Below are 24,981 nucleotides of genomic sequence, written 5' to 3' on the forward strand. Positions count from 1 at the left end.
GCCATAACTCCCTGCACCCTCTTTGCAGAAGAGGGAAAGCTGTGAACTGGCTCATTCCACACTGGGCAATCAACCCAAGGCAATGACAAAAAAGGAAATAATTATACTAACGAGAGCACCAATGTTATTCCAGACTCCCACCAAGTATTAAAAAATAACAAACCTAACCCCTCTTAAGGAGAACAATAAGAGTGTATTAGGAATGAGACATACTAAAGCCACCTAAACATCAATTTAAAACAAAAACCTACAAGAAAATAGAAACAAAGACATAGCTGTTCTTTTCAGTTTCTACTCATACTTGCATAGCTGGAAATTAAAAACAAAAAATGGCCGTGTCCTAAAGCACATACATTTGTTTCTTAAAGAAACCCTGCTAAGCATGTCATAATTCTGAACAAGATCTACATCTTTACAGTAAGTTTTTAAGAAAATTCATGTCTAGAAGCTTAAATCGGGCAAGCCTTATTTTCAGCAGACAAATAGTGTACAATATATCTAGGATTCACAGTGAGACAAAGAAGTGTTGAACAATTTCAGCTCAAATTGCTCCTGTTTTGCCTACAGAACATAGAAATAGCCTTATTTAAACACAACATCCTATTTTTCTTTGATCATTTTGGCAATATCCATCAGTGAGAGACAAGCACACAGATAATTCTGTAAATTAGGCAGCCTATTCAAACAGTCATACGGCTGTCAAAAACTATATTTAAGCTCCTCTGGCTACCATGCCAAATTTCAGGAAAAAGAGATAAATTAATTAAAATCTCCAACTGAGAATTATGGGAGAACAAATGAGGGGGCCTGCCCTTTTAAAAGAACACTATTAGTTTGTAATTGTGCTTAACATTACACAGTATTTAAACTGTAGAAATACTACATTACCTTCCCACTACTCAGGATTCCTGTTTGGAGATACTTATGAATCAAAATATATTTTGTACAGTATAGTATCATTCACAAGTTCTTTTTTTTCTGTGAATTAATCTACACGCGTTAGGGTTTTCACATACTTTAAATATATGCTAATATAATACAGCACTTCAGAGCACTCTTAACCACCAGCTTCAGTGCAGGGGGTGAGGGGGAACAGTGAGGTTGGAGGAGAATGTAAAACCCAGTGGAGAAACCGCATTTGAAACCTGATGCAAATAAAATAATGAAATAAATAATCATGGGGGGGTTTGATGCCCAGAGTAGTATGAGAGAATAATGAAGGTATAAAATAATTTTCAGATGGGGAAGCATGGGTAGGCAGGACAGAAGTACTGCTTCTACCTCTCACAAAGCCAAATGCTTTCACACGTGCTACTCAGGAGCTGAAGGTCCAAAGGAATGTATTTAACTGCAGATCCCTGCTCAATAGATGATCCCATAGTGCTGCTTGATCTCCCTTCCAGCTCACCTTCAGCACACCCACAGCCCTGCCTAATGACCTACTGCCACTGACTGGAAAGCTCAAAGCCTGCATCTGCGCTGTCATTCCAAATACTGTACCCTTACTAATTTAGAGTCGATACTACACCACGAAGGTACTCACCAAAGTAACTTCCTCAGCAGCGATGGCACCTTACCCTCATCCCACCCTTCCCAACTCCTTATTTGCACCCCAGTACGGCTCATTTACCAGATTCAACTGACCAATGATAAATAAAAACTCACGATAGCGATTGTTTTCATAAACACAGATAAATTTCACGATCCCATCCACAGCTGTGGCATCCTCTGCACAACTATAAAGCAGGAAGAATTTTATAGAAAATCAGGCCAACACTAGAGAAAAAACTAGTGCAGGCAGTGAAACCACAAACAGGCACTGGTTTCATACATCAGTTTGCTCTGGGGTGGCAGACACGCTCTTTAGCTGTAAGCCATTATCAGATCCAGACAGCATACAAGTCTTTCATCCTGAGCTTATGCAACCTTACTAATGGATGAATTATTATATAACAAACCCTACCTGAAGTCAACACAGAATTCCTTCAAGCATCTACAGAACTTAGAGAGAAAAAAAAAAACCAACAAGCCAAAGAAAACCAACCACACCCCACCACACCCTTCTATGTTCTTTCACAAACAAAAAAAAAAATTTTACTTGGGCAGCAGAATTTAGGACAACTTTCACATTCAACCCAAAAATTCAGAACTTTAGCGACAGAAAGGATTAAAAGCATTTTTCCAAAAGCCTGCAAAAAAAAGCAGTACTTGCTAGAAAATAGGAAAAAAACCCCAAATATCCCCACAAAGAATGCACTTCAAGTATCAAAATTCAGTGAGCTCAGTTTAGACCTGAAGTTGTTAACTGGACCAAACTACCTCACAAAGAATTCATCTTTTTGTTACAGGATTTTACACAGCACAATACAATAAAATGATTGCTCAGCTGCAGTCAACTATTTTTCAGATATGTTAAATTAAACATTACTGTTTAGAAACTCTTAGAAATTTCCTTTGAGTATTCTGTTTCATGCACCCTAAATGCAAAACAAGATAATACAGTCCATGAATCTATCCTAAATCTTTTCAGAGTAAGCAGCTTCCAGCACTCTTACTACAACTATCAAGCACCTGAAAAAACCCAACAAACCAATAAAACACAGACATATAGCCAGACTTCAAAGAAACTAACTTGAAAATTAATTATAAATCAATGCTCTAATCTACCAGATATATCTTCTGCATTTTTATCACACTTTTTTAATAGCACAGAGACATATGTTTAAAAAAAGTTCAAACCCCAATATTCTTGTTTTGGATTAAGTAACAAATATTGTTCAGTTGTGATTTCAGAGCTGCTAAGTCTTTCCACATTAAGTTATGCAAGCTGTAGGTGTGGGGGGGTGGGGAATGACACTCACAGAACCTCAAAGGACTCTTTACCTGTGCTACTACAGCAAACACAAAAAACGATGCAACTAGAAGTTTTATAGTTGCCACTCTGCTTTCTAGATTTTCCAAAGCAAAACAAAACATGGTTTTCTTTTAAACTTATCTATGCAAAATACCACATTCTCATTTCCATGGGAATAAAAATATTCCCAAGGCCACAGTCAACTTGGGTATTTCAGAGCTCAAATTAACAAGAATCTCTATCTCTGAAATACAACCTAGAAAAGATTAATATAGTTTATAATTAATATTTCACTACAAAAACAACTACAGCACATTTAATCTTTTACAGGGATAATCAGAAAAATAGATGGGAATAAACTGTAGTGTGTTTTTACTATTTTATATCACAGAAATGTGGTATTTTAAACTTGTAGTAGAGCTCAACCTATTTTTAAAGAAGAAATACCTAAAAATACTTATATATGCTTTAAAATTTATATCATGTTGTTATTCCATATGCCAAAGTACTGTATCATTAAAGGCAGTTTAAATTTCAAGAAATAAGTTACATCAAATGCTACTATCAGTTCAATCACCTTCCTCAAATGCTATTTGGTATCAGCTTGACCTGGAAAAGACATCATCTGTCCACTGTATCTGTGGTCACTTATTTCTACTTCCACACAGCCTTCTCTACTGTCAGTGCTTAAGTGCTTATGATTCTGTAATCAAACTAGGTCAGGAGGGAAAAAAAATCTGTCTGAACAGCCCAGAAAATGAACATACTTAGTTTTTAAATACATTTTTTTAACAAAATCAGCTCCACATGCTGGTTTGTTCAGCAGCCACAGATTTGCTCAATTTGTTCAAGCCATGAATTCTTGAATCCACACAAGGGACAGAGGGGCGACATCGGGGCAGAAACAAGAGGCAAAGAACTAAAACTGGAGACGGCAACAGTTCAGGCTTCAACACAAGCCTGTGTCAAACCATGCCATCCCTCTGACACTTGGTTTTACCGGTACAGAAAAATTATTCTTAAGAAACAGGAAATTTATTAAGCCATCTGTGCCATCTGTGCCACTCTTTGAGCAGATAAAGGCCAGCAGCTTGTATTTGGCTTAACCAGTACCAGGTTCTCTTTGGAAGTATCTAAAAGAAAAGGACCAGTTCGTTAACTGATCTAAGCAGGTAACTCCACATTTCATCTGCTCTTCCTCACTCTGACAGGCATCAGCGGTGGATGGTTATGGATGATGTAGGTTAGCAAAACACTCATGCTCAGCTCTGACAAGATTACATGTTCTGCAAGAATGTTCTTGATCACTCAAGAGGTGGAAATTTTTACAGGCTATTATCAAAGACAAAACTATTAACTTTAACTAATCTGATGGAAGAAGGAGAACCATCAACAGCATCAGATGCACCAATGCCAACTCCAAACTGAGCAGCAATTACTGTGTGTAAAAATTCACAACATTTCCTTTTTCCTCCTCAAGTTAGCAGAAAACCTCTGGTTTGCAAGTAGAATTAAAAACCTGTTCTGCAGTGTGGGAAACATGCATCCAAGACATTTTAGTGTCAGCCCTCACACCAGCACAAACTGCTGGTGGCTATAGGCTTTCCAGATAATATGGCAGCTCCAAAAGCAGAAAGTTTGCTGCTATAAATAGGCATGATTTTATTATGAGCAATCTCATTACAAGTAAGCTCCTATATTGTGACAGCTATTTATTTGTAATTGCTATATGCAACACTAAAATACGTTTCAATTAGTAGAATCCCTTTTACACTACCCTGTCACTACAATATTGTGCGGTTGTATATGTACCAATAACCTGAAGATTTTGCCTCCACTGGAACTGCTGTTAAATCCATGGCCAGTGTACTTTCTCCTTCCTGATATAAACAATGGTTACTAGTTTATTACCTAACAGAATTTCACTTTGAAGAACAACATTTCAACCAAAACTAAACAGCACATTCATCTACCTGTTTGCTTTTGGAAGCTGATGACAAATACATCTGAGTGTACTTCTCAACTTGAACTGGGAAAGGAAGTGGGATCTTAAGACGGCATTCATTTCCTCTCTTCATTGTCTGTCTACACTACTTCAGCATCTCAGACTGACATTACATAGCAAATATTGTAAGTTTGATCATGCTGATCAGTTACCTCAAGCTATATCTTTTCTGCATTCAAAAGATGAATAGTTTCCTAACTGGACCACAGCTGTTCATGCTGGCATCATAAATATCCAAACTGGCAAGCAAGAAGCGGAACCATGAAACCAGAGTCAAGGGAAAGCAGAAGAAAACCTCTCCTCTTCAATGCAAGCAAACCATTCCAGCATATCATCCACTTGTCTTAGACTAGAACATTTATCTTCCACACTGTGTAAAATGTATCATTCACACTGTGTAGTTTTTTGTTCTTTACAGCACTTTGCACGATCAATGCAGTTAATGCGTTAACTACTTCTGCAGGAGTAGCTTTCTAGAAGCTTTTTCCTGCTATCTCTTGATCAACTAAAGATTGCTCTGAGAAGATGTAGTCAGCGAGAAACAATAGCAGCAAACGTGTCTACATCACTTGCCAGTGCAAGACAAATGAAAAGGTAGTGTAGGTTCCTTCAATTGCGTTCTGCCTCATACATCCCACATCCCACTACAGCCACTCAATAAGTATTAGCACAAGCCAAAGGCTTCAAGGCATGTTCTATTTACAAATATTCTTCTAGAATACCACATGTAAGCTCCCCAAACTCCTGAACACACTCTTAAGAATGTGTCATACTTCTGTCTGTTTCTGGGCCTTATCAAAATTGAACGAGTCTCTCAGAGAATTTTAAGCACTACATAATGGAATTAACTCCCTGAATAGCTTGCTTTCCTACACAAATTGGAGCTAAACACAGACAAACACAGAATTTGAGCACTGTTCTATCTCTTCTACTGAAACTGATGCTAATCTATGCTGAAATGAAAATACAAGAGGCAACAGACAAGACTCAGTAAGGGATTTCATTTCAGTATAGGAAGAAAATTCTTCCCAGTGAGTGTGGTCCAGCATATGAATGTATTAAAAGGTGTCAGGATCTCCACTCTTGAAAATATTCTAAAAGTGGTCTGGAAAATATGATTTCAGCATTGGCCTAACCTAAGTGTGAGACTGGATCAGATGACTTCTAGATCTAAAACTATTCTACGAGTCAACACATCTCTCAGCTGGGCCCACCATCTCAAAACAAGAACCACACTATTTCTAAAGCTCATGCCAGGGAATTTGTTTGCCTTTTAAATTTCAGTTAATAATCAAAAGATGAAAACAATCAGCACTAATACCCTTAGTATTTCAATCTGCTACAGACACAACGTGAAAAACACTACCATTAAAGGAACAGTAACTTGTGAATTAAAATGCTTAAGAGCTTAACCAGACTAAACTCGTGAGTTTGGTGTGCAATCACTGATTCTTATAATCAATATAAATATTAGTTTCCTTTAACAAGTCCATCAACTAGCTAGTTCACACACTCCTTTCCACTACTATTCCATGTGTTGGTTCATTTGAAAGATGCCTTGTCTTGTTAAAAGTACAGTTGGAACTTCCAGCTCTCTCTCAGAAACTGTAATTAAAAAAGACAGATCGGAAAGCTCTTCACTAATTAAGAAAACAGTCTAACTAAAATGCTTAAACTGAACATTATGTTTAAAATAAATAAAAAGACCACATATAAGGGCTGTTATTTTCAAATTAGTTGTCTCCTTATCCTAATGGGGTTCTGCTTTTCTTATAGGCCAACCTTTGTACTTTTGAAGTGTCACTCTTTTCAGACCTTTTACTTTCTGCCATTTAAGTGACTACAGCCTTAGCTTGCACTTGGCATACTTAAGATCAGAAGGCTGCTCTGTACTCTGATATATTAAATAGTTGGTTGTCTTTTGGTTTGGGATTTGTTTTGGCTTTTTTTCACTTCTTTTTTTTTTCCTTTTTAAACTTAATCATATTCTAGAAGAAGCCACTAAGTGAGTCAAGTGGTATACACATTCACAATAAGCAACTATTCTGTGATTTGCTTCCCCAAAACTTGAAACATGTGTTGCCTCAATTATTTCTTCCCAAACACAATGGTTTTTAGGGCCTTGTTACTACCCCACTAGCTCTTAAGTTAATAGCCCCCAACTCGTACTTCAAAATACTCAAGACCAATGAGATGCTTTCCTGTAGCTTTTGTGTGAGAATTTCAGCTAATTTCAATAGAGGCATATATTAAAAAAAAAAATCCCCATTTCATGGCAATTTCACACCTGGTCCTGATGTGCTACCTTGATCTACCATATACAAAATGACTATGCACAGCCTTTTCTCCTACGGCTATGTAGGAGTGGCCATCTCAGTGAACTAAGAGTAGTTTCACGACATATTTAATCCAAATAAACTATTTATTTGTAGTACTTATTAACTATAATTACTATATTTTTATTTCCAGGATTATTTCCCAAACCAAAACTAGTTACCACTGGAGCGGTTATTAAAATATTATAACATAGGCAATACCTTGAATCTGAGCTAAGCAGTGTGTCAAAATTTCCTCTAAATGACTGATTTTTAGCCTTCCTGTGTTAACAAGGCTGATGAACCCTTCTGCATATTCAACAGGAACTTCTGATTCAAATGAAAAACACAAACCAAATGTGAGGTGGTTTAGTGTCCACTAAGTTACATATATGATCTGCAATAGTTTCATGAAGGACTGACTACATGCGCTCTGGCATTATGAAAAGCTTCAGCATGTACATATATTCTATAAAAAATAAAAAACTTAGAGATTGGGAAAGCCATTAAAAAGAAATTTACTAGGGAGAAACACCACTTCAGGCTGCAGACACAGCCAACAGAGAGCAGCCCCTGCCCAAGCAATGCCACTGCAGTCAACCACCATTCCAAAGACTTGCTGTCACTGCTCTCTACTGCAGTATGTAGTAATTACCTACAGTATTTTACAGCAGCTACAATCCTGCACTGTACACCAAGATGATGCTAGGGAATGCTTCTGTCTTAGATATTAGGAATTCTAACCTTCATGCCAGATTTGGTAGGAGCACCTGTTTCCTCTCCATATATTTAACTCCTGACTTAGGCTTGCCTTGATCACAGCACGTACTTTCCTTCATCGATTACTGTTTCCAGTCTGTTTTTAACAGTTGAATTAATCTCTCCAAACACAGTTCCTCGTTACTGCCCAAACTTATCAGACAAAACCTGCCAGCTTTGACTTTCAAGCATCACCTCTACTTTATGCTGGCATTGCTACAAAAAGAAGCCCTTTTACTTGCACCTGTGCTATCATTTCCCTCCTGACAGCAGGAGCATTTTTGCAGCCATTGACAGAAGCAAGGAAGTTCTCTGGCTGAAAATATCTTGCTGCTTTTTACTGAAGAAAGTGAGGATCCAGTCATTCTGGCCCCACCTAAAGACACTGACCCATGGCCTTAGGCATTCCAATTTTCAGCTCCTTGTGACAGTACTAAATGCCTACGTCTGCAGATCAGTTTCTGGATGTGCTCAGTTCATACCACTTATTATTTGAAATGCTCTCCTCACTTAGTAAGTCAGAGCAGTTCAGTTTTACTGACACACAAGACAGGAGGGAAATATGTCAGCTCGAGGGCTCACAGAACTCATGTTGTCTTCAATCATGCTCCCCATCTGATTTTTTTTTAATTAAAAATATTAGTTTGCCTCCTATGGCATTTCTTACTTTCTCCCCTAACAGTTCGTTTACATACATGGTTTTAACACTATGGTGCATTAAAATCCTTCTCAGGAGTTTCTACCATTTATATACTGACCAGACAGATATTAAAAACTCCCACGGACAAGGAAGAAAGAAAGGAAAGAATGAGGAGTCAAGAAGCTCTTGGATATTAAATAGAAAGAAATGGTGCTTCATTCCCTTTTGCTTCCTGGAAACGCATGAGAAATCTTAGTTTATCTTCCTGCTCTTTTTATAAGTGAATCTATTTTACTGCATTAGAAAACTAGCAAAGCTAAGCAACTGCCAGTATTCAACACCCCTTACTCTATCTGCCAGCATGTTAAAAATTTTGCAGCTAAGAGCTTAAAAGTAACTCTTGATCTTCCAGAAGCATTTCAGAAAATAATCAAATTTGTGTTCCTTAACATCTAAAATAATTTTCAATAACCTGCTTCAGAAATTTAAATAATGATCATTAAGAAAACCCATAAGAACTCATCTGGTCATAACAAAACCCCCCAATGATTTTAAAAGTTTTTGTAACTAATTATAGGTTGATTAAACGTGAAGTAGCTGAGCAAGATCCCACAACACCACTGTTCTAGAAATCAAGCTTATTTCAGATTTTCTACGAGACAAAGAAGGAGGGCATCAGTTTGATGACTTCTTTTTTCCTAATAACACACTGCCTTCAGATTTATTTTGACATTATTTCATTTTGTAGGAGTTCCTCATTTAGAACATTTACTCATCAAGAAACACTGGTATGGATGCTTCCCAGTTTCATTCTCCTCAGCAGAGAAAAAAATGTTATGTCTGTTAATAAGAAAACAAGATTTCAATACAAATATTTAGGTTTTCCATACATTTCCTTACACAAATACAGTAGAACACAAAAAATAACTCAACATAAATTTGTTTTGAGACAGTCCTTAAAAAAAAAGATAAATTCATACTGGAGTGTTCTATATGTATAAGCAAGCCTGCAAAGCTATTTCAAAGCTATTCTTCCCTTACAAAAAAAAAAAAAAAAATCTTTCTGTGTCCCCACTTCAAGATTTAGAGAAATAAAACCAGACATGAAATCATTACTGAATACCACTTAAGGAGTAAGAGTAACCCATTTAAAAGAAAAAAATTTCTGAATTCCCTACATTACCACTTTCTTTCAGCACATTTCAACATTTGATACTTTAAGAAAAATACCGGTTTGGAAATAAAAATAAGAAGTTCAAATACTTGTCCACTTGGGTGGGGGGAGTGTAAAGAGAGAACAGGGAGATCATAACCAAATTTTTCATATTAAAGACTGAACCAAATTGACAGTAACTGAAACTGACTGACATCTCACTTCACTCTGGGCAACGTGAGCCGAACATCATGAAGCAGGTAATGCAACTATTTGCTTTTCACTTGAATATCTGCATCTATAAATACTTCTAACATTTGGATGGATGAGTAAGATTATTTGGCTCAAAAAACAAATAAAACATTTTAAAACTCCAAGCAGCACCACAGCAACAAAAAGTTTCAAGCCCGAATTTGATCATACTTTTTACAAGTTACAATTAAAACCATCCCACGTTCCTCACTGCAAACCAAGCCTGGCTATTTGTCAGGAGAAAGCAGAGTTTTGTGCATAAAACTTGAGCTTCCCCTTTGAGTTGCTCAAATGTGTACCTCCAGAATCTCTCTCTTCACACTCATTCACAGACACTCAGAGAAGTTAGATGACTCCCACACACATTCCAATTAACCTCTGTTGCTTAACACCTCCATCTCTTAAAAACTTAGCTTTTTGATATCCTGGATAAATCTGGCAGAAAAAGTAACACTTGCTGTGAGCACTTGAGACACGTCTCCACAGGCAAAATAATTTATGATGTGAATTTGAAGAGCACAAACTGCTCAGTTCAGTTCCACCTGAACTTGTTTTGTGGACACACCTTTTATACTCTAAAAACTAAAATAGCCACAGGTTCTTCTGTTCAACCCAAGCTTGCAAAAGCAACTCACACTCACGCAGGAAAAACCCTGATGCACAACGATTGAGGTTCAATAGTTATTCCATGCTCTTTCCCTGCTTAGGCAAATAGCCTAAACTTTGAAAGACATTACACTTCCACGTACACAGAATTTACTGTAGAGCAGTCTGGCAAATTTGAAGCTGAACTGGTATTTGTCATTTGCCTGAATAATTCCAAAATGAGTTTCAAATTATGAAAATAACCATAAGAGTTATTTTAAAAAATTATCATTTTAAATTTCAGAAAATAACTGTGTCTAATGTATGGCATACTTATTCTGTAAAGTATACACCAATAAATCCACCTGCACATTGTATTAGATGTCACTTAAAAAGGAAGAAAAACCCACTACTCTTCCAGAAGTTTGACTTAATACAGAAAACTAATTAGAAACAGTTTATCTTGGGGAAAAAAAAACCAAAGAAAAGGCCAAAACAAACAAACAAAAAAACCCCAAGATGCAACCCCAAAAAACTCCACCACCCTTCAGTGAAAAAGAAAATATCTCCGTTAGGCTGTGGAAGAGAAATGCAAATACTAAATAAGGTCTGGGACCTTATGTCTCCCAGTTTCAAAGCAACCATGTACTGAACACCAGGAATGGTTAAACTATGGTAAGAATAAAACAACATATGTCGATCCCTTCTTCCAATAATTACTGGATTTAGCTTTGCACTAACACATTGGCAATAAATACTCTCTAGGAGCATGGCACAAACTAGTGGATATACAACAGGAGAAAGTTATCACAAAGGACAGAATTTACACTGTCCTGGTTATATACTGTACCACTAAAAAAGAGATGACAATAAAGACTTTAATCCATTTGCCATGGTGCAGTTCCATGGGTAAATCACGTATCTATAACACACATCCATACGTCTTCTTACAGAAGCAGCAAAATTAATTCCAGCTCTAGAATTTTTTATCTTATTAGTAAAAACGAAATCAGGCTACACACCAAAAATATAAAGCTTGCCAGATCCACTCAGGCTAAGAAACACGGAAAGGAAACCAGCACACATTAAAAAAAATAAAATTATATATGAGTTATAAGATTTGAGTTTCCTTCCTTTCAAATACTTTGTTTCTTTAAATTACATCTGATGGCTTTGGGATTTAAACCGAACATGCAGGCTGTGAATAGAGAACGCATGGCAGGAAAAACTGTACTAACCACGTAAAAAGCAGAATGGAAAGGAGCCAGATACAACAAAAAATTGACAAGGGAAATAGGCCTGGTTCTAGATCAAAAAACAATTTAAAAATATAAAGAAATCATACCCTCCTGTAAAGCTTTATTTTCAGTTCATTTCTAAAAAAGCCTAGGATGTGAACTGCAATTTGTACTACTTTGCTTGCATAATTACACATACAATGTTACTCAAGCAGGCACCATATGTACATACAAAAAAAGAAAACTAATAGCAAATTCTGGAGTATTCTGTAATTGTGTATCAAGGAAGTCTTTATTTGCACACAGTAAGACACCAGTTTTACTTCATTTGCTAATGAAATCATATATATTCCAATTAGAAGCTTTGGAAATACTACATCACATTTTCAAGCAAATGACAACACTGTGCTGATCCACTCACATCATTGCACTGTTATTTTTATCCACAGCATTCAGATCACGTGCAGCATCTATCTAAATGTCCAAATGGCCCTCTTACCTTAAGAGTACGACTGATTTTACCACTAGATACGAAGCAGAGAAGGCATTATAAATCATTCCAAGTCAACAGCAGTTTTCACAAACAGAGCAGAGGCACAATAAATGAAAAATCCTATGCCCAAGCTTCAGCCAGGTAGCCAAAAGGTTTCTTAAATAAGAGTGTGACCCACACTAATTTGGGGGTGAGCACTGTTTGTTTATATTTTTGTCTGGACACAGCAGGGACATCAATAGACTTCCTCCTTTTTCCCAATATTTTTAAATTACAATCAATTTACAAACTTGTGGCCAAATAATTCATTATATATTTTAAAAATTCCTTTCTTCTTTAGTATTTATAAGAGAAGGTTAATCTGTCAATTCTATATGCAAATCATACTTTTCACTCTTCTTCTTAATACTTGCCTCTACTCAAGTTTACTAGTGTTACTTTACCTCTTAATTCAGAACCAAGTCCACAGTCTGACCCATCTTGGTGGAAATTTAGGTGTACAATTGGAAAAAGACTGTGACAATCAAACTGCCTGCTACTATCAGTTACAGAAAGTAGTATGTTTTAGAAAATTTCCCTGTTTCTTGGTTGGAGCTCAATAGAACCATCCCTCTATACATTTTATTTTTAGTTTCACCTCATCCATAAATTGACTTACAGAGCATCATCCCACAGTCTTTAACTGATCTCTGTAAGAACAGATAGAGTACCTACTTAGTAATTCTGTACATTGTTTTCCTTTTAATCTTTAGCTCAACAAAACCCTTGGGCATATACTCAGAGCTAAAAAAAAAAAAAAACCCTGAGCATTTGATCAACTTGTAACAAGTGTTGTCATCTGTGAAGCACCCCTCTCTCCTCTGCATACAATTTATACAAGTTTTTGCTGGTTTGGGTACATTTTATACAAGATTTTTGTTTACCTCACTGTTCTCCTCGAAGACATAGCTACTTTAACTAAAATTATTCCTTAAACTACGTCAGTGCAGGAGTAACTCATCCATTTAAAGACCGACTTAGGCACTCCAGAACAGTTGTACAAGTCATACACTTAGGTGTTAAATGTGTAGATACATTTATAGATAGATACATTTACAGATGCTGTCTTCAATCAGACACCACTTCAACGGGCCCAGCACAGCTCTCCATAGTCCTTGCTGACAGGAGGAAGAGAAGGCTGGAAGCAACTTCAACATTAAAATAAACCTCCTGTTACTGTCCTACAGCTTCTGTTAACAGTGGTCTTGTTTGTTAATGTGTTACACAAATGCCTCCATCAAATCATTAAGAATTGCATTTACAGTATGCAGCCTATTTCCTTCACTCTTCAAAAAATCTGGTAAAGTGAATTTTGCTTGGATAAGTAATATTGCCAAAATTACTTTATCAACTCAGTGAACTTCCTTACTTAGCCAAGGCCAGGTTCTGTTTCTGAGATTTCTAGCATCCCTGCTGGAAAAAACATTATTCCCCCTAAAGCTTCACAGATACTTTTCTCAAGTCAGCTAAGATCCATCTGTAAGAACTAACAGTAGAATTACAGAACTTCCAGATTACAACCAACACTAAAGTTTTTCCACAGCACTTTTGTTCAAACACAATGTAAAGCAGACATTTATTAAATGTGCCTTCTGTCAGCATTGCAGCCATTTTTAAAAATAACTCTCACTGTTCAATCACATGAATATAGAACCATCATCTAAAATTGTTATTCAGTTTTAACATTACAGCTGTGAACTTATGAAAACACATCCATGATCTATCCAGCTAAGGAAGCTGAAGTGTCTTGTGAATGGTGACAGAACACTTTTCTTGACTAATTGCAAGAGGAATTTTAGAGTGCACCAACTTTCCTGGGAGCACTGTTGGCCTGCACTGGATTCTAGGTGTAGCTTATAAGCACTTTTAGAGAAAGAGGCTTGCACTCTCTCTGTATCTAATACAGCTCATGCATTTAATAATGCACTGCAAAAATTCCTTTCTCCCTAAGCCAAAGTTTCGTTGCAGATACATTTTTACATTTCACCTATGAAAGTTCCAATGTTACAGAACAAACAAAAACCAGTTTGAAAGCACATCTTCAAAGTAATCACCATATTTCAGCTTGTTGGCAATTTTAGCAAGAAAGGAAAAAAACACAGCAGGGGGGGAAGAGTTGAGGTTGAATTTCAAGTCTCTGGCCTAAGTTTACACACCACTACTTCGGTTCATTTTAAAGTGAGGAGTGACATTCTACAACTTTTTGAAGGTGCAGATTTCCAGTGTATGCCACTTTTCAATGTGAAATTACATATTAAAAAAATCTATGAAAGCATCCGAAAGTTTTTCCCAATTTTTCTCCTAAATTAAAGTCTTGAATCCTTCCAAAGTTCCAGACGAAAATAGCAGTTGGCATCTCATGGAACATTACAATGTCACAGACTTCTCCACAGGTTGTTTAACTTTGTTACTTTCATTTCTCATGAAGGCAGAGGAAGGAAAAAATATTTTTCCTTTTTTTCTTTTATTTTTTCTTGTAAAGGAAACTCCAGAACAAGAAATGTGACATTTTTAATCCAGTACTTTGTAAAGTACTAGCTCTTAAAAACATTCAACACATCACAGAAAATTTTTGAGTCATATCTCCTAAAATACTGGAAGCGTGTTTTCTGAGAGACTTTGTAGCTTTCAAATATTCACACTTTAATAATCACTAGTGAGACTAGTTATAGTACACTACGTACAAATAATACTCACCCTTCTGCAGATGCTTTATTGTTACCACAAAAAAACATTCCCCGGACTCTCAAATTGATATAGACACTGGGGACAAACAAAGAAGGACCTTTAATTTTTTATAAATTGCATAAAGAAACTGAACGTGTCAAACCCTAACCTATCTATGAGAAAAATCCTCACTTAGATGTGAGGATTACACTAAATGTGCTAGTAAAAACCCTTCATGAAATCTGAATTAGTAAGAACCAAACTCACAATAGCTGAAACTAGAGTTGCTACACTTAAGCAAAGACAAACCTATCCTGCTAGAATTAAATTACCTTCTCCAAACTCTTAAATGCTTCTCATCGGAGGGAACAAGAATCTGATGTTCCAGCTTTAAAAACGCAAAACACTTTCCTTTTGCTCCAATAAAATCAGTGCCGTCCTTTGTAAGTTAGAAATAAACATCTGGAGTAACGTACAAGTTTGTTATCCCATTCCTCCCGCACATCCGTGCACGCACTGCTTTTCTTTCGTGTAAAAATAACAATTCTGGAATCACCACGAAGACCTGACAATGTTAAATAAGTGTACATGATGCCACAACACACCGATTTTTTTCTTTTTATTGGATAAAGATCCAACCACACAATTGTTGCTCACGGACGGCTCAGCCCAGTACCTCCTTCGCACCTCCCCGGACACCTTAGATTTTAAGTGCTCCATATCGCCGTGCTTGGCGATATTAGACCCCAAACCCCAGAAATTTCAGCTATTTATGAACTTTCTTGTGGCGCTCTGGAAGATCGGGATCGCACGGTGTCCTCCACGATTCGGAAGTTCGCCGGAGTGGCCGCCAGACTGAGTTCCCCCGGCCCCTCCTGAGCTCCCCTCCTGAGCCTGGAGCGCCCCAAAGCCGGGGCGGGAGCCCCCAGCCCAGCCCCGCCGTGCCGCGGGTGCGGGCGGGCGGCCCGGGGCGCGCTCAGCCTCCCCGCCCGGCTCGCCCCGGCTTCCGGGAGCCCGGGCGGACCTGTCCCAGCCTCCCGGGAGGAGAGGGACGAGCTGTGTGCCGCGCTGCCCGCGGCGGGCACACGGATTTCCCCTGCCCGGCGTGCGCCGGGCTCACACACACACACACACACACACACACACACACCCCGGAGCCGCCGCCGCGTGCCGCCGGCTGGAGCGGAGAGGAGGGGAAGGGAATGGTCGGGTCTGCGCCCCGTTCTCCCTCTCGCCACCCGCCCGCCGCCCCCCGCCCTTCGGAGGAGGGAAGGCGAGCTCGCCCCGAGCCCGGGTCTGCGCCGCGCCGGGCGGGGATGGGAGCCGCCGGCCGGGCTGGACGGAGCCAACTTAGACAAAGGGCACTCCAGACTCCATGTCTCCCCCTCCAGCTGTCACCGGCCGGGAGCGCGCGTGTCTGCCCGCCGGCGCCCCGCGGGAAGGGGACGCGGGGGGCGGCTGCTCCTCAGGAGCCGCCGCCGCCGCCGCCGCCGCTGCCCCCATCCTCCCCTCTCTCCCTTCCTCCCTGCCGCCCCCTCCCCTCCTCCCCTCCCCCATGACAAAGGACCCGGGTATAAATAGCCGCTCCTGGCGCCGCCGCCGCCTCAAGCCCGCGAGGTGTCGCTCGCTCGCCCGCTCACTCACCCGCTCCCCCGCCGCCTCGGCTCCGCGCCGCCGCCGCTCCCGCCGGTGCCGCCGCCAGCTCCGCTCGGCGCTCCCGCTCTGCTCCCTCCGCCTCCGGCTGCCGGATTCACCCTCCCGGACCGAGCGCCAAACACGCCGGCCCAATCGCCATCGCGCTCATTGGCGAGCGCCGAGCGCCGCCCCCATTGGCCGGACGGACGCGGCCGGGGCCCGGCCGGGCCAATCGAGAGCGGCGGGGGGCGGGGCGAGGGGCGCGGCCTCGCTCCCCACGTGCGGGGGGGGCAGGGAGGGGTGGGGAGAACTCTTTGTTCTCGCGCTGCCCGCGCGGGGGGACGGCAGGCTCGCGCTCCCCCCGCTCCCGCCGCCCCCCGCCCCTCGCGCGCCCGCCCCCCCCCGCGCCGCGCGGCGGGGCCGGGCCCGGGGCTGCGCCGCGCCGGGGAGGCTTGAAACTCTCCGGCCGCCTCACGTGGAGAAGGGGGAGAGGGAGGGGACAGGGGAGGGAGGCAGGCGAGAGGATTGGCGGGCACTGGGAGGGGCCGCGCTCCCGCTCGGCGCCGCTGCCGAGTTTGAATCGGTCCGAGAGCGGGAGAGGCGTAACGGCCGTAACGGTCCCGGGGGGCGGGAATGCCCGCAGCGGGCCCTCCGTCCCCGCCGCCGCGCCGCCTGTTGCTGCCCCGGCGCCGGAGCTCCGCCGCTGGAGGTCACTCCAGCCTTTCTCCATCTTCAGCAGGGAAAAATAAAATTGCCAAGTTTTCCTAGCGGGTATTTAGCCCTTCCCTTATGACCGCATCCCTTTCCCGCATCGAGTGCTGCTTCCGAGAGGCACTGGGGCGGTCGCCGTATCCTTACTTCCACAAGTGCCGGCATCTTTCCTTACCAAGTATCACCTCCCCTCTTCCTGGTGGCCACCTCAGGGTATCTTCAGGGGCAGGAGTGAGCAGCGGCTCGCGCTCCCCCCGCTGTAATCTGGTAAAAGTCTCTGCCGGAGGAAATAAATCACAAACGCGCCCTCATTGCCAAATCATGCCGTGGGCTTGCGTGTCAGATCTGCGAGCGTAGCTCACAGATCTGACACGTAGGGAAAACGAGGATGTATCAGCCTCGGAGGCTGGGGACAGCCCACGCCCGCGGGGCAGCCCCACCGCTCCCCGGCGGATGTCTCGGCCGGCTGAGTCACTTTGCAGCGCTGCTGCCTCGCGTCCGCCTGTTTGACCTTTGCTCGCCCAAACTTTGCCGCCACCAGCCCTCCTTCTGTGCATCGCACCGGCGGCTTCCTCTCTCTCCCTCGCTGCTCCGCATCCAGCGCGGTTTCCCCCTGTCGTGGGGGGGATGTCATAAATCGCAGCAGCAGCAAAGTGCTCGCTCCGCATCAGGCTCGCATCCTGTTGCTCGCTACGTGCTGTCTCCAGCCTCTAAGGTTGCTATCGTTTTCCCTCGTTTCTAATCCGAGAGCCGTGCTCATCTATCTTATTGTCGAGATTGTATTTAAACCTTGCGGATTCGTGGGCCGCTACTCTGCTGTTGTTCTGCTCTGTGGTCGCTCCAGCCTTTACTCCTCTTCAGCAGGGAAAAATAAAATTGCCAAGATAAGTTTTCTAATGTTCACCTCCTTTGCGACAGGATCCCTTTCCCATTCATCCCACATCGAGTGTGGACACACACTTCCGATGTGCACTGGAGCAATTGACACACCCTTGCTTCCATCATCCTTCCTCACCAAATATCAGCTCGCCTCTTCCTTGTGAATACCTTAGTCCTTCTTCAGGGTCAAAGCTCAAAAAATGAGCAGCAGCCACTGTAATGAGGTCCTGAGTGATAAAAGTCTCTTGCGAGGGAAATAAATCATAAATGCACCTTCATTCCCAAATAATGGAATTGGCTTATGAGACAAGTGAGGCTTGGTGTTGTTGTGTGTTTTTATAGTCTCTTTCTATGTGTAAGTACTTAAGATTTCATTGTGTATTAAACTTGGAGTGAGGCCTCAAGTGTAGGCATTCCTACACTGTATGTTCTTGTGGCCTTGAAAAGGGATTTCTAATAGTAGCTCATTTTTTAAAAATCTCTGGCGTTTCATGAGTTACAAGCAAAAAACATGCACCAGAAACTATTTCCTGGTAGGGTTACATGTCATATCCTGGTAGATGGCTATAACCTTCCTCTAAATTCTAGAGGAGTGGATGAAAATTGGGAAGATTAACTTCAAAATATTACCTTTGAAAAATATTTGGAAAATCAGCTATTTTGAATCTATTCTGCCCCAAGATGGCTGCCACCACCAAAATGGCTACCTAGTCCCTTCACAGTTTAGGTTTTGCAATCTATTTTGATCCTTCAAGTTGCGCTTCATGAGATCTGGTTTTGGTCAGCAAGAAAAATAACAGTTGCTAGATAAGTAACTTACCGTAACAGATACACTCAGCCACAAGGTGGAAAGATCTGTGTCTTTTGTATGACCTACCCTGTGAACTAGACCTCAGCACTGATCACATCCTTTTCCTCTCTTGCACAGAAGATTATTCATCTGCTATACCTGAAACTGATGCTTACTAGAAAACTTTACATGCTTTGAACTGGATTACTCTTTCTCCTTTGCACTGTACAAAACAACGTCTCCAGCAAGGCTCCATTCTAGGCTCTCAAAGCAATGAACTCCTGTCGAGAAACTCCATGAGGTCCTGATTTCCTGATCTATAGTTCAGGCTGTCTGAAACATCCCAGAGAATTTTAGCAACTGTTTGATTCTCTACACAGGGGTTTAATGTTGCAACGAGCTCCGTACAGACTTTCTGTTCTCACAGAATAAACCACCCAAATGGTTTTCGGTTTCTGCTGTATTTGTGTGATTAAAGAACAGCTGTTTGAACAAGGATCTGTGTTATGCAGAGACATTCAGATTGGATCTTTAGGCAAAAGTAGTGCAACAGTTTTTGAAAGAATTACAAACCCTGGTATTTTGAGGCTCCTTTCTGAAAGGAGTGAATTCTGGTGGCAGCATGGAACAGTGCTTTTGAGAAAAGAGAAACATTGAAGAAATATACACGTTATGTGACAATGAAATAAAATCAGGCTCAAGGAAAAGGTATCAGTTTTAGACCCTTCTAGAATTGTTGAAAGCATTTGACCTTTTTTTATAGGTAACTCACTGTAGAAGAGCTTTTTCCTTGTTCCCAACACATGAATGTAATGTGCAAGTTTATATTGTATGCATGACTAAAATAGTAGAATAAGGATTTATCAGTGCTAGATCACCAGCATCAATTAGACATAAAAATAATTGTTTAACAGCATCAGAGGATGTCCCTAACAATGATTGCTTCCTGGGGCAATATTTATGTGCCTCTTTTCATCCTTTAAAGAGTGGCATTTGAGTCCAGGAAAAAGAAGGTGTGAGTAAAATTTTGCTGCAAAGCAAAATTAACAGTTAAGTGGTTTCTTTTAGATATTTTAAACACCTCAGATAAGGTGGTATTTCCAAAGTATAGGCTGTTCTTTATGCACTATTATCCTAAAATTTCCTTGTAGTCAGAATCATACGGTATTTTATCCATCTGGCTGGGAGAACCAAGCAAGACCTGTCTGGGAACTACCTTGGCCTGGAATAACGAGAGATGTTGACCAGTTTTCCCCTTGCCCACCCGGTTTCTTTCAGGAGAGGCATGGCAAGGCTGCCCCCAGCACCAGCAGCCCAGAGCAGACACACCGGTAGCTGCATCTGTAATTCTCGTGGATAAGCTGGTGACTTGCTGATGGCAGCGTCGCTTTCCTTTGTGCTCGGGAATGGCAGCGTAACAAAGCTGCGTGCAGCTTCGGGCTGGGGCTCCTCTGTGGCCGGGCTGGTGGGCTCCACGGATTAGTCACACAGCCTCGAGAGATTCAGCCTGCTTGTGTTTGAACTCCCTTGCTCGTTGGAGGGGAGGGGAGGAGGATGCACACCCTGTCCTGGATACACCCACCCCACCCCTACAATCAAAGCCGGTAGCACTGCAAGGAATGTTTCATCCATCGGAACGTTTACGAGCGTGATCTTTGTTTCTTTGTGTTTTCGGTTGTCTTTGTATATCTTATTTATTCAAGAAGTGCCATCCATACATTAATCATTCATTTCCTAACTCTGTACTTTTCCTAAGACCCCAGCTTGTTGTGTATCTGAAATTCTGCATTTTGGTCTATGTGAATTTGATGAGATTTCACAAAATGTTTACATACATGGAAATGTAAGTACAATCTAAAATCTAAAGTAAGTATAGTCCAAATCTGTTATAACATTTATCTTTTTGCACAGCAATGATTACACAGAAATCAGCATATACCCTACCCTTTTTTAAGTATTGGCCTCTTGGAACATTATTATAAAAAAGCAGGGATTTCGTGTTAACTTTTAACAAGCAATTAATGATTATGCTTTGTTACTAGCCTCTTTGAGATCAGCTATGTTTTAAAATGTTTTACATTAATACCTTGCTGGTACTTATGGACCAATTTCCCTGAAAGAAATGCAACCTTATGAACTGTTTTGCACATCCTATCTGACCTCTTTTTCTTCCCCCAGTTGCCATATGCTTCTCTGCAGAATTGAATGTAATAATCAGAGAATAGGCCAATGTTACTTTGGGTATGGTGTTCATTAGGCTAAATGAGGAGGAGATGAGTCATTGCAAAATACAACACATACAACTGTGTCTATCAGACCTGCCATGTCTCAGGAATGGTGCTTGAGGGTCCTGCACTCTCCTTCCAGGCTTTCCTCACATCTGAAAGCAGCACGCTGTGGGCTGAAGGCATAGGGCCTGGGGGCTGGAAAGGACAGCAGCACAGACCCAGCGCCAAAGGTGTGCCCCCAAAAGAAGCACCACACCATGCTCTAAGGGTCCCTGCTAACAGAAGTTACTCCTGCTGTGGACTCTACCTGCTGTGCAACTAAAGGAGTGACTGCCAATTCACTTGATGCACTTGTCGCAAGAGCTGGTACCTGGAAACTCACCCAGCCAAAGGAGAGCTTCTCAGTCTAGGTGCCAAACATGTTCAGTGGCAATGACAATTGACAGACTGCATGCATGAACAAAAGGTGTAACAAGGAGTATGTTGCTAAATCTGATGCAGTGCTGTTACAGGAAAATGCACAGATTTCTGTGCCATTTATGGGCTGCCTACATCTGATGCTGTGAACGGTAACACATGCATCTGGTTCCTGCAAATGCATCAGTCGCACACACACACACCTCACACACATCCCCAAGTAACAGAAAGCTACCTGACCTTTCACTGAGTGTTTGCCTCATGTGTCATGACTGAGGTGTGATATACTTTATACTGGGTATAAGTGTTTTCACTATGCTGGGCCACCTCAGCTCTGTCATACTGTGTTCAAGGATATTTTACTGGGGTGTAAGACAAGTAAAGGCGGGAGGAAGAGTGATGCAAACAACTGACACAAACTATGGTTTTATATTAAATGCAGGAGAATATCCTTTTGTCTAAGGAAAGGAAAGCTCCGGTGTTGTTTTATGCAACAACTGAAGCAGTGTAGGTGTCTTTCTGTTAACTTTCTTTAACATGCAGAGATGAAGCTTATTGCATGTGATCATCCATTTCAATTTGTGAAAGGAATTAATTGACTTCCCCTGCCTTCAACTGGAAATGAACTTGTCTTTAAGGCTATCTATACGAAATTCTTTCACCTCAAAAAATCTACTTCTGATTATTTTGTGGTCACAGAGGCTGCTTAAGTTATGTGAGAATATTACTTTCTCTTCCTTTTCTGCTTGCATTTTCCTTTTTATTCCTTACCTGACCTGCATTTACTCTTATATTTAAACCACTTAAAGGTCTAAATGGTATAATATCACAAAATTGCCATGAAGACATATGCCTGAAAACTTAAATTGCAAAGCCCTGACCCCATTTCCAGGTGTTTTTGGCAGTGTAGCTGTATGATACTGCTGAGTGTGCCACTCACAGGGGAGAATTTTGCTGCAAGTTTAAAGGTTCAAGTGGGTATTCAATCAGTGTTGATGGATGATGGTCTCCCATCAGGCCAAATCTGAGATTAAAAGCCTGAGCTCTATTTGAATATTGTGTTTCTGATATGTCGAAGTTCTCCAGAGGCAGTGGCTAAATTACCCTAGCAGATGGACAGAGTTCACTGACTAGAATCAAATCTTTGTGTTTGGCTGCAGAAGGTACTTCTTCCGACAGCCACGTGCAACAGTCATCTAGTGATAAGTCAGACTGTTTGCAAAAGCAAATGCAGTTGTGAAATATCTGTCCTCTCCATCATTTCACCTCCAAAGGATTACCTTGAAATGTAACCACCGTTCCATCTCTGTGTGAATTTGCCATTCATGTGCCTCCATTTTTAGCATCATTTACTCCTCCTCATTTTCTCTTTGATATTTATGTCATGTCTACTTTCAGCTCCTTCTTTGAAAAGTTACAGTCCTGTCCTCTTCTGTCCTAGAATTACATAATCTTGACATCTAAAATAGTAGGAGGTGTTTGCACTTAAGGCAACCCTACATGCCTGTTTTGAAATAATGCATATTATGTTATATATATACATATATATATATATATACACATCTGACATATTCAAGGTTAGTAAATTCATAAATGTAAGAATGAAAATAAGGTTTATCAACATAGACTTGATTAAACTGAATGAAAGACTGAATGCCTTTATGAGAGAAGACTAGGAATACCAATAGTTTGAAAGTGGATTTGATAAACTCTTAAATCTAGCCAGGACTGGTAAGTTATATCATTAAAAATCAGTATAAGAAGATGTATGGTAAAGCCTTTACAATGAAAATAAAAAGATAATGATAGTCATCCACCCATTAAATAAACTAATGCAAGTCATAAACATAAAATGCTCTCAAAAGTTTATGGAGATGTACAAAGTACAAAATCTCATTTGCACCCCAGGCTTTTTCTTTTCAAGTCTCAGCCCTTGATAAAAATATCCAAAAATCAACGCAAATTTAGAAAAGGGATTACCCAGACCCATTCACTATTGTGATACTGTGTCAATGAGTTTACTTCCTTGGTATAAGGATTTCCAGTTATTTCTAATTACTTTTTGCCAAATATGAGGTTCTTTGTAATATACACTTTGATCTCTGAAGATCAAAATGGTAAAAAAGGTATACTCTGCTGCTGGTCTGAGAAAACTGTTACTGGGAAAATAACCTATTTCTAAAATCAGAAGACAATAAGCTTTTCCTGCTTTATGACCATGGTTTATGAAAGGATCACCATTGCAGTTATTTATGTGTACGAATACGGACAGACCTGTGCATTAAACTCTGTCATGCAATGATGCAAGACTTGGTCATGAGATTGAAAGACAACATTACATTTTAGGTGTCAGCTGAAAATGCTGGTCAGATATATAATGGAAAGAATGACTAATTTGAATTTGTATCCAGCTTGTATCATAGAATAAAAAAGGTCATTGTTTAATAATTTAAAATGTTACATATCAGTTTCCTCTCCAAAGCCTTCATGAGGAGTATGAAACATACAATTAAGAGAAATTAAGGGAACTGGACCGTAGCCAAGAAAATTATTAAATAACTGAGTGTCTACACAGACTGATGATGAGAAATGTTTTTTGAAGGATAGATGGCTGACAACTACATAAGTGTTGAAACATTGTCTATAATTTACATTTAAAAAGTCAGATTTTGCTCTCAATAGAACTTAAATAATACTGAGGGCAGAAACCTCAAAGCAGGAGAGTTAAAGAGGAGAAAAGAGAAGGCTAGGCATGGCCTGTGCTGCACTAGATTTCTTTTTAAGATCTTAAAATACTCCAAGTCACATTGAGGGATTGCTTCATGAAGTTTAGTGTCTGTCAGACTGAGGATGTAATCCTGATTTTCTCAATCTATGTGGGCCTTAAGTGTATTTTAATTGGCATTACTCACTGGGAAAGTGAGATGAGATTCTAAGGCTGTAAGTATGAAGGACTGAGTCAACCAAGTGAGTGAAACAGTGACTAACTAATTAAGTGAATGAGTGAGCACGGCATTGTTTGCTTTTGTGATCATTTCTATGCATGAGTGAATGGCTGGGCTATTACATGTGTGTGAATGAGTGGGGTCAGGGTTGCTGAACAATCCATACATTTGTGTGGTCTTCCCATCCCTTGATTAGACTAATGAGCTGAGTGTTTGGAATATTAATGCATGTAGACTAGAGCTAAACTTGTTATGTAGTTGGGAGACAAATTAAAAAAATATGATCTATAGCTTGTCAAAGTCTGTTTTCAGTTTCATACGTGTAACTCTGGGTTGGGTAATCAGCTGCTCCCTGGCAGGTTGCTTCCTGCTCGTC

At 40.7% G+C, this 24,981-nt stretch overlaps 1 protein-coding gene across 7 annotated transcripts in view; it reads right to left on the minus strand.

Moving 5' to 3' along the window:
* Positions 1-16,817, minus strand: part of EZH2 (enhancer of zeste 2 polycomb repressive complex 2 subunit) — a 50,388-nt gene extending 33,571 nt beyond the window's left edge. For 2 of the 7 annotated variants that reach the window (XM_063405853.1, XM_063405889.1), the window contains exons 1-2: positions 16,645-16,816; positions 15,031-15,096 (exon numbers count right to left, since the gene is read on the minus strand). In XM_063405853.1, the coding sequence (XP_063261923.1) occupies positions 15,031-15,068 (38 nt within the window). In that variant the 5' untranslated portion in view covers positions 15,069-15,096; positions 16,645-16,816. Of the gene's footprint in view, positions 1-15,030; positions 15,097-16,644 lie in introns of those variants that run through there. The other 5 variants (XM_063405880.1, XM_063405843.1, XM_063405861.1 and 2 more) reach the window with 5 other exon arrangements.
* Positions 16,818-24,981: the final 8,164 nt, after the last annotated feature.

This window comes from Prinia subflava, chromosome 1 (assembly GCF_021018805.1).
Source record: "Prinia subflava isolate CZ2003 ecotype Zambia chromosome 1, Cam_Psub_1.2, whole genome shotgun sequence".
NCBI lineage: Eukaryota > Metazoa > Chordata > Aves > Passeriformes > Cisticolidae > Prinia > Prinia subflava.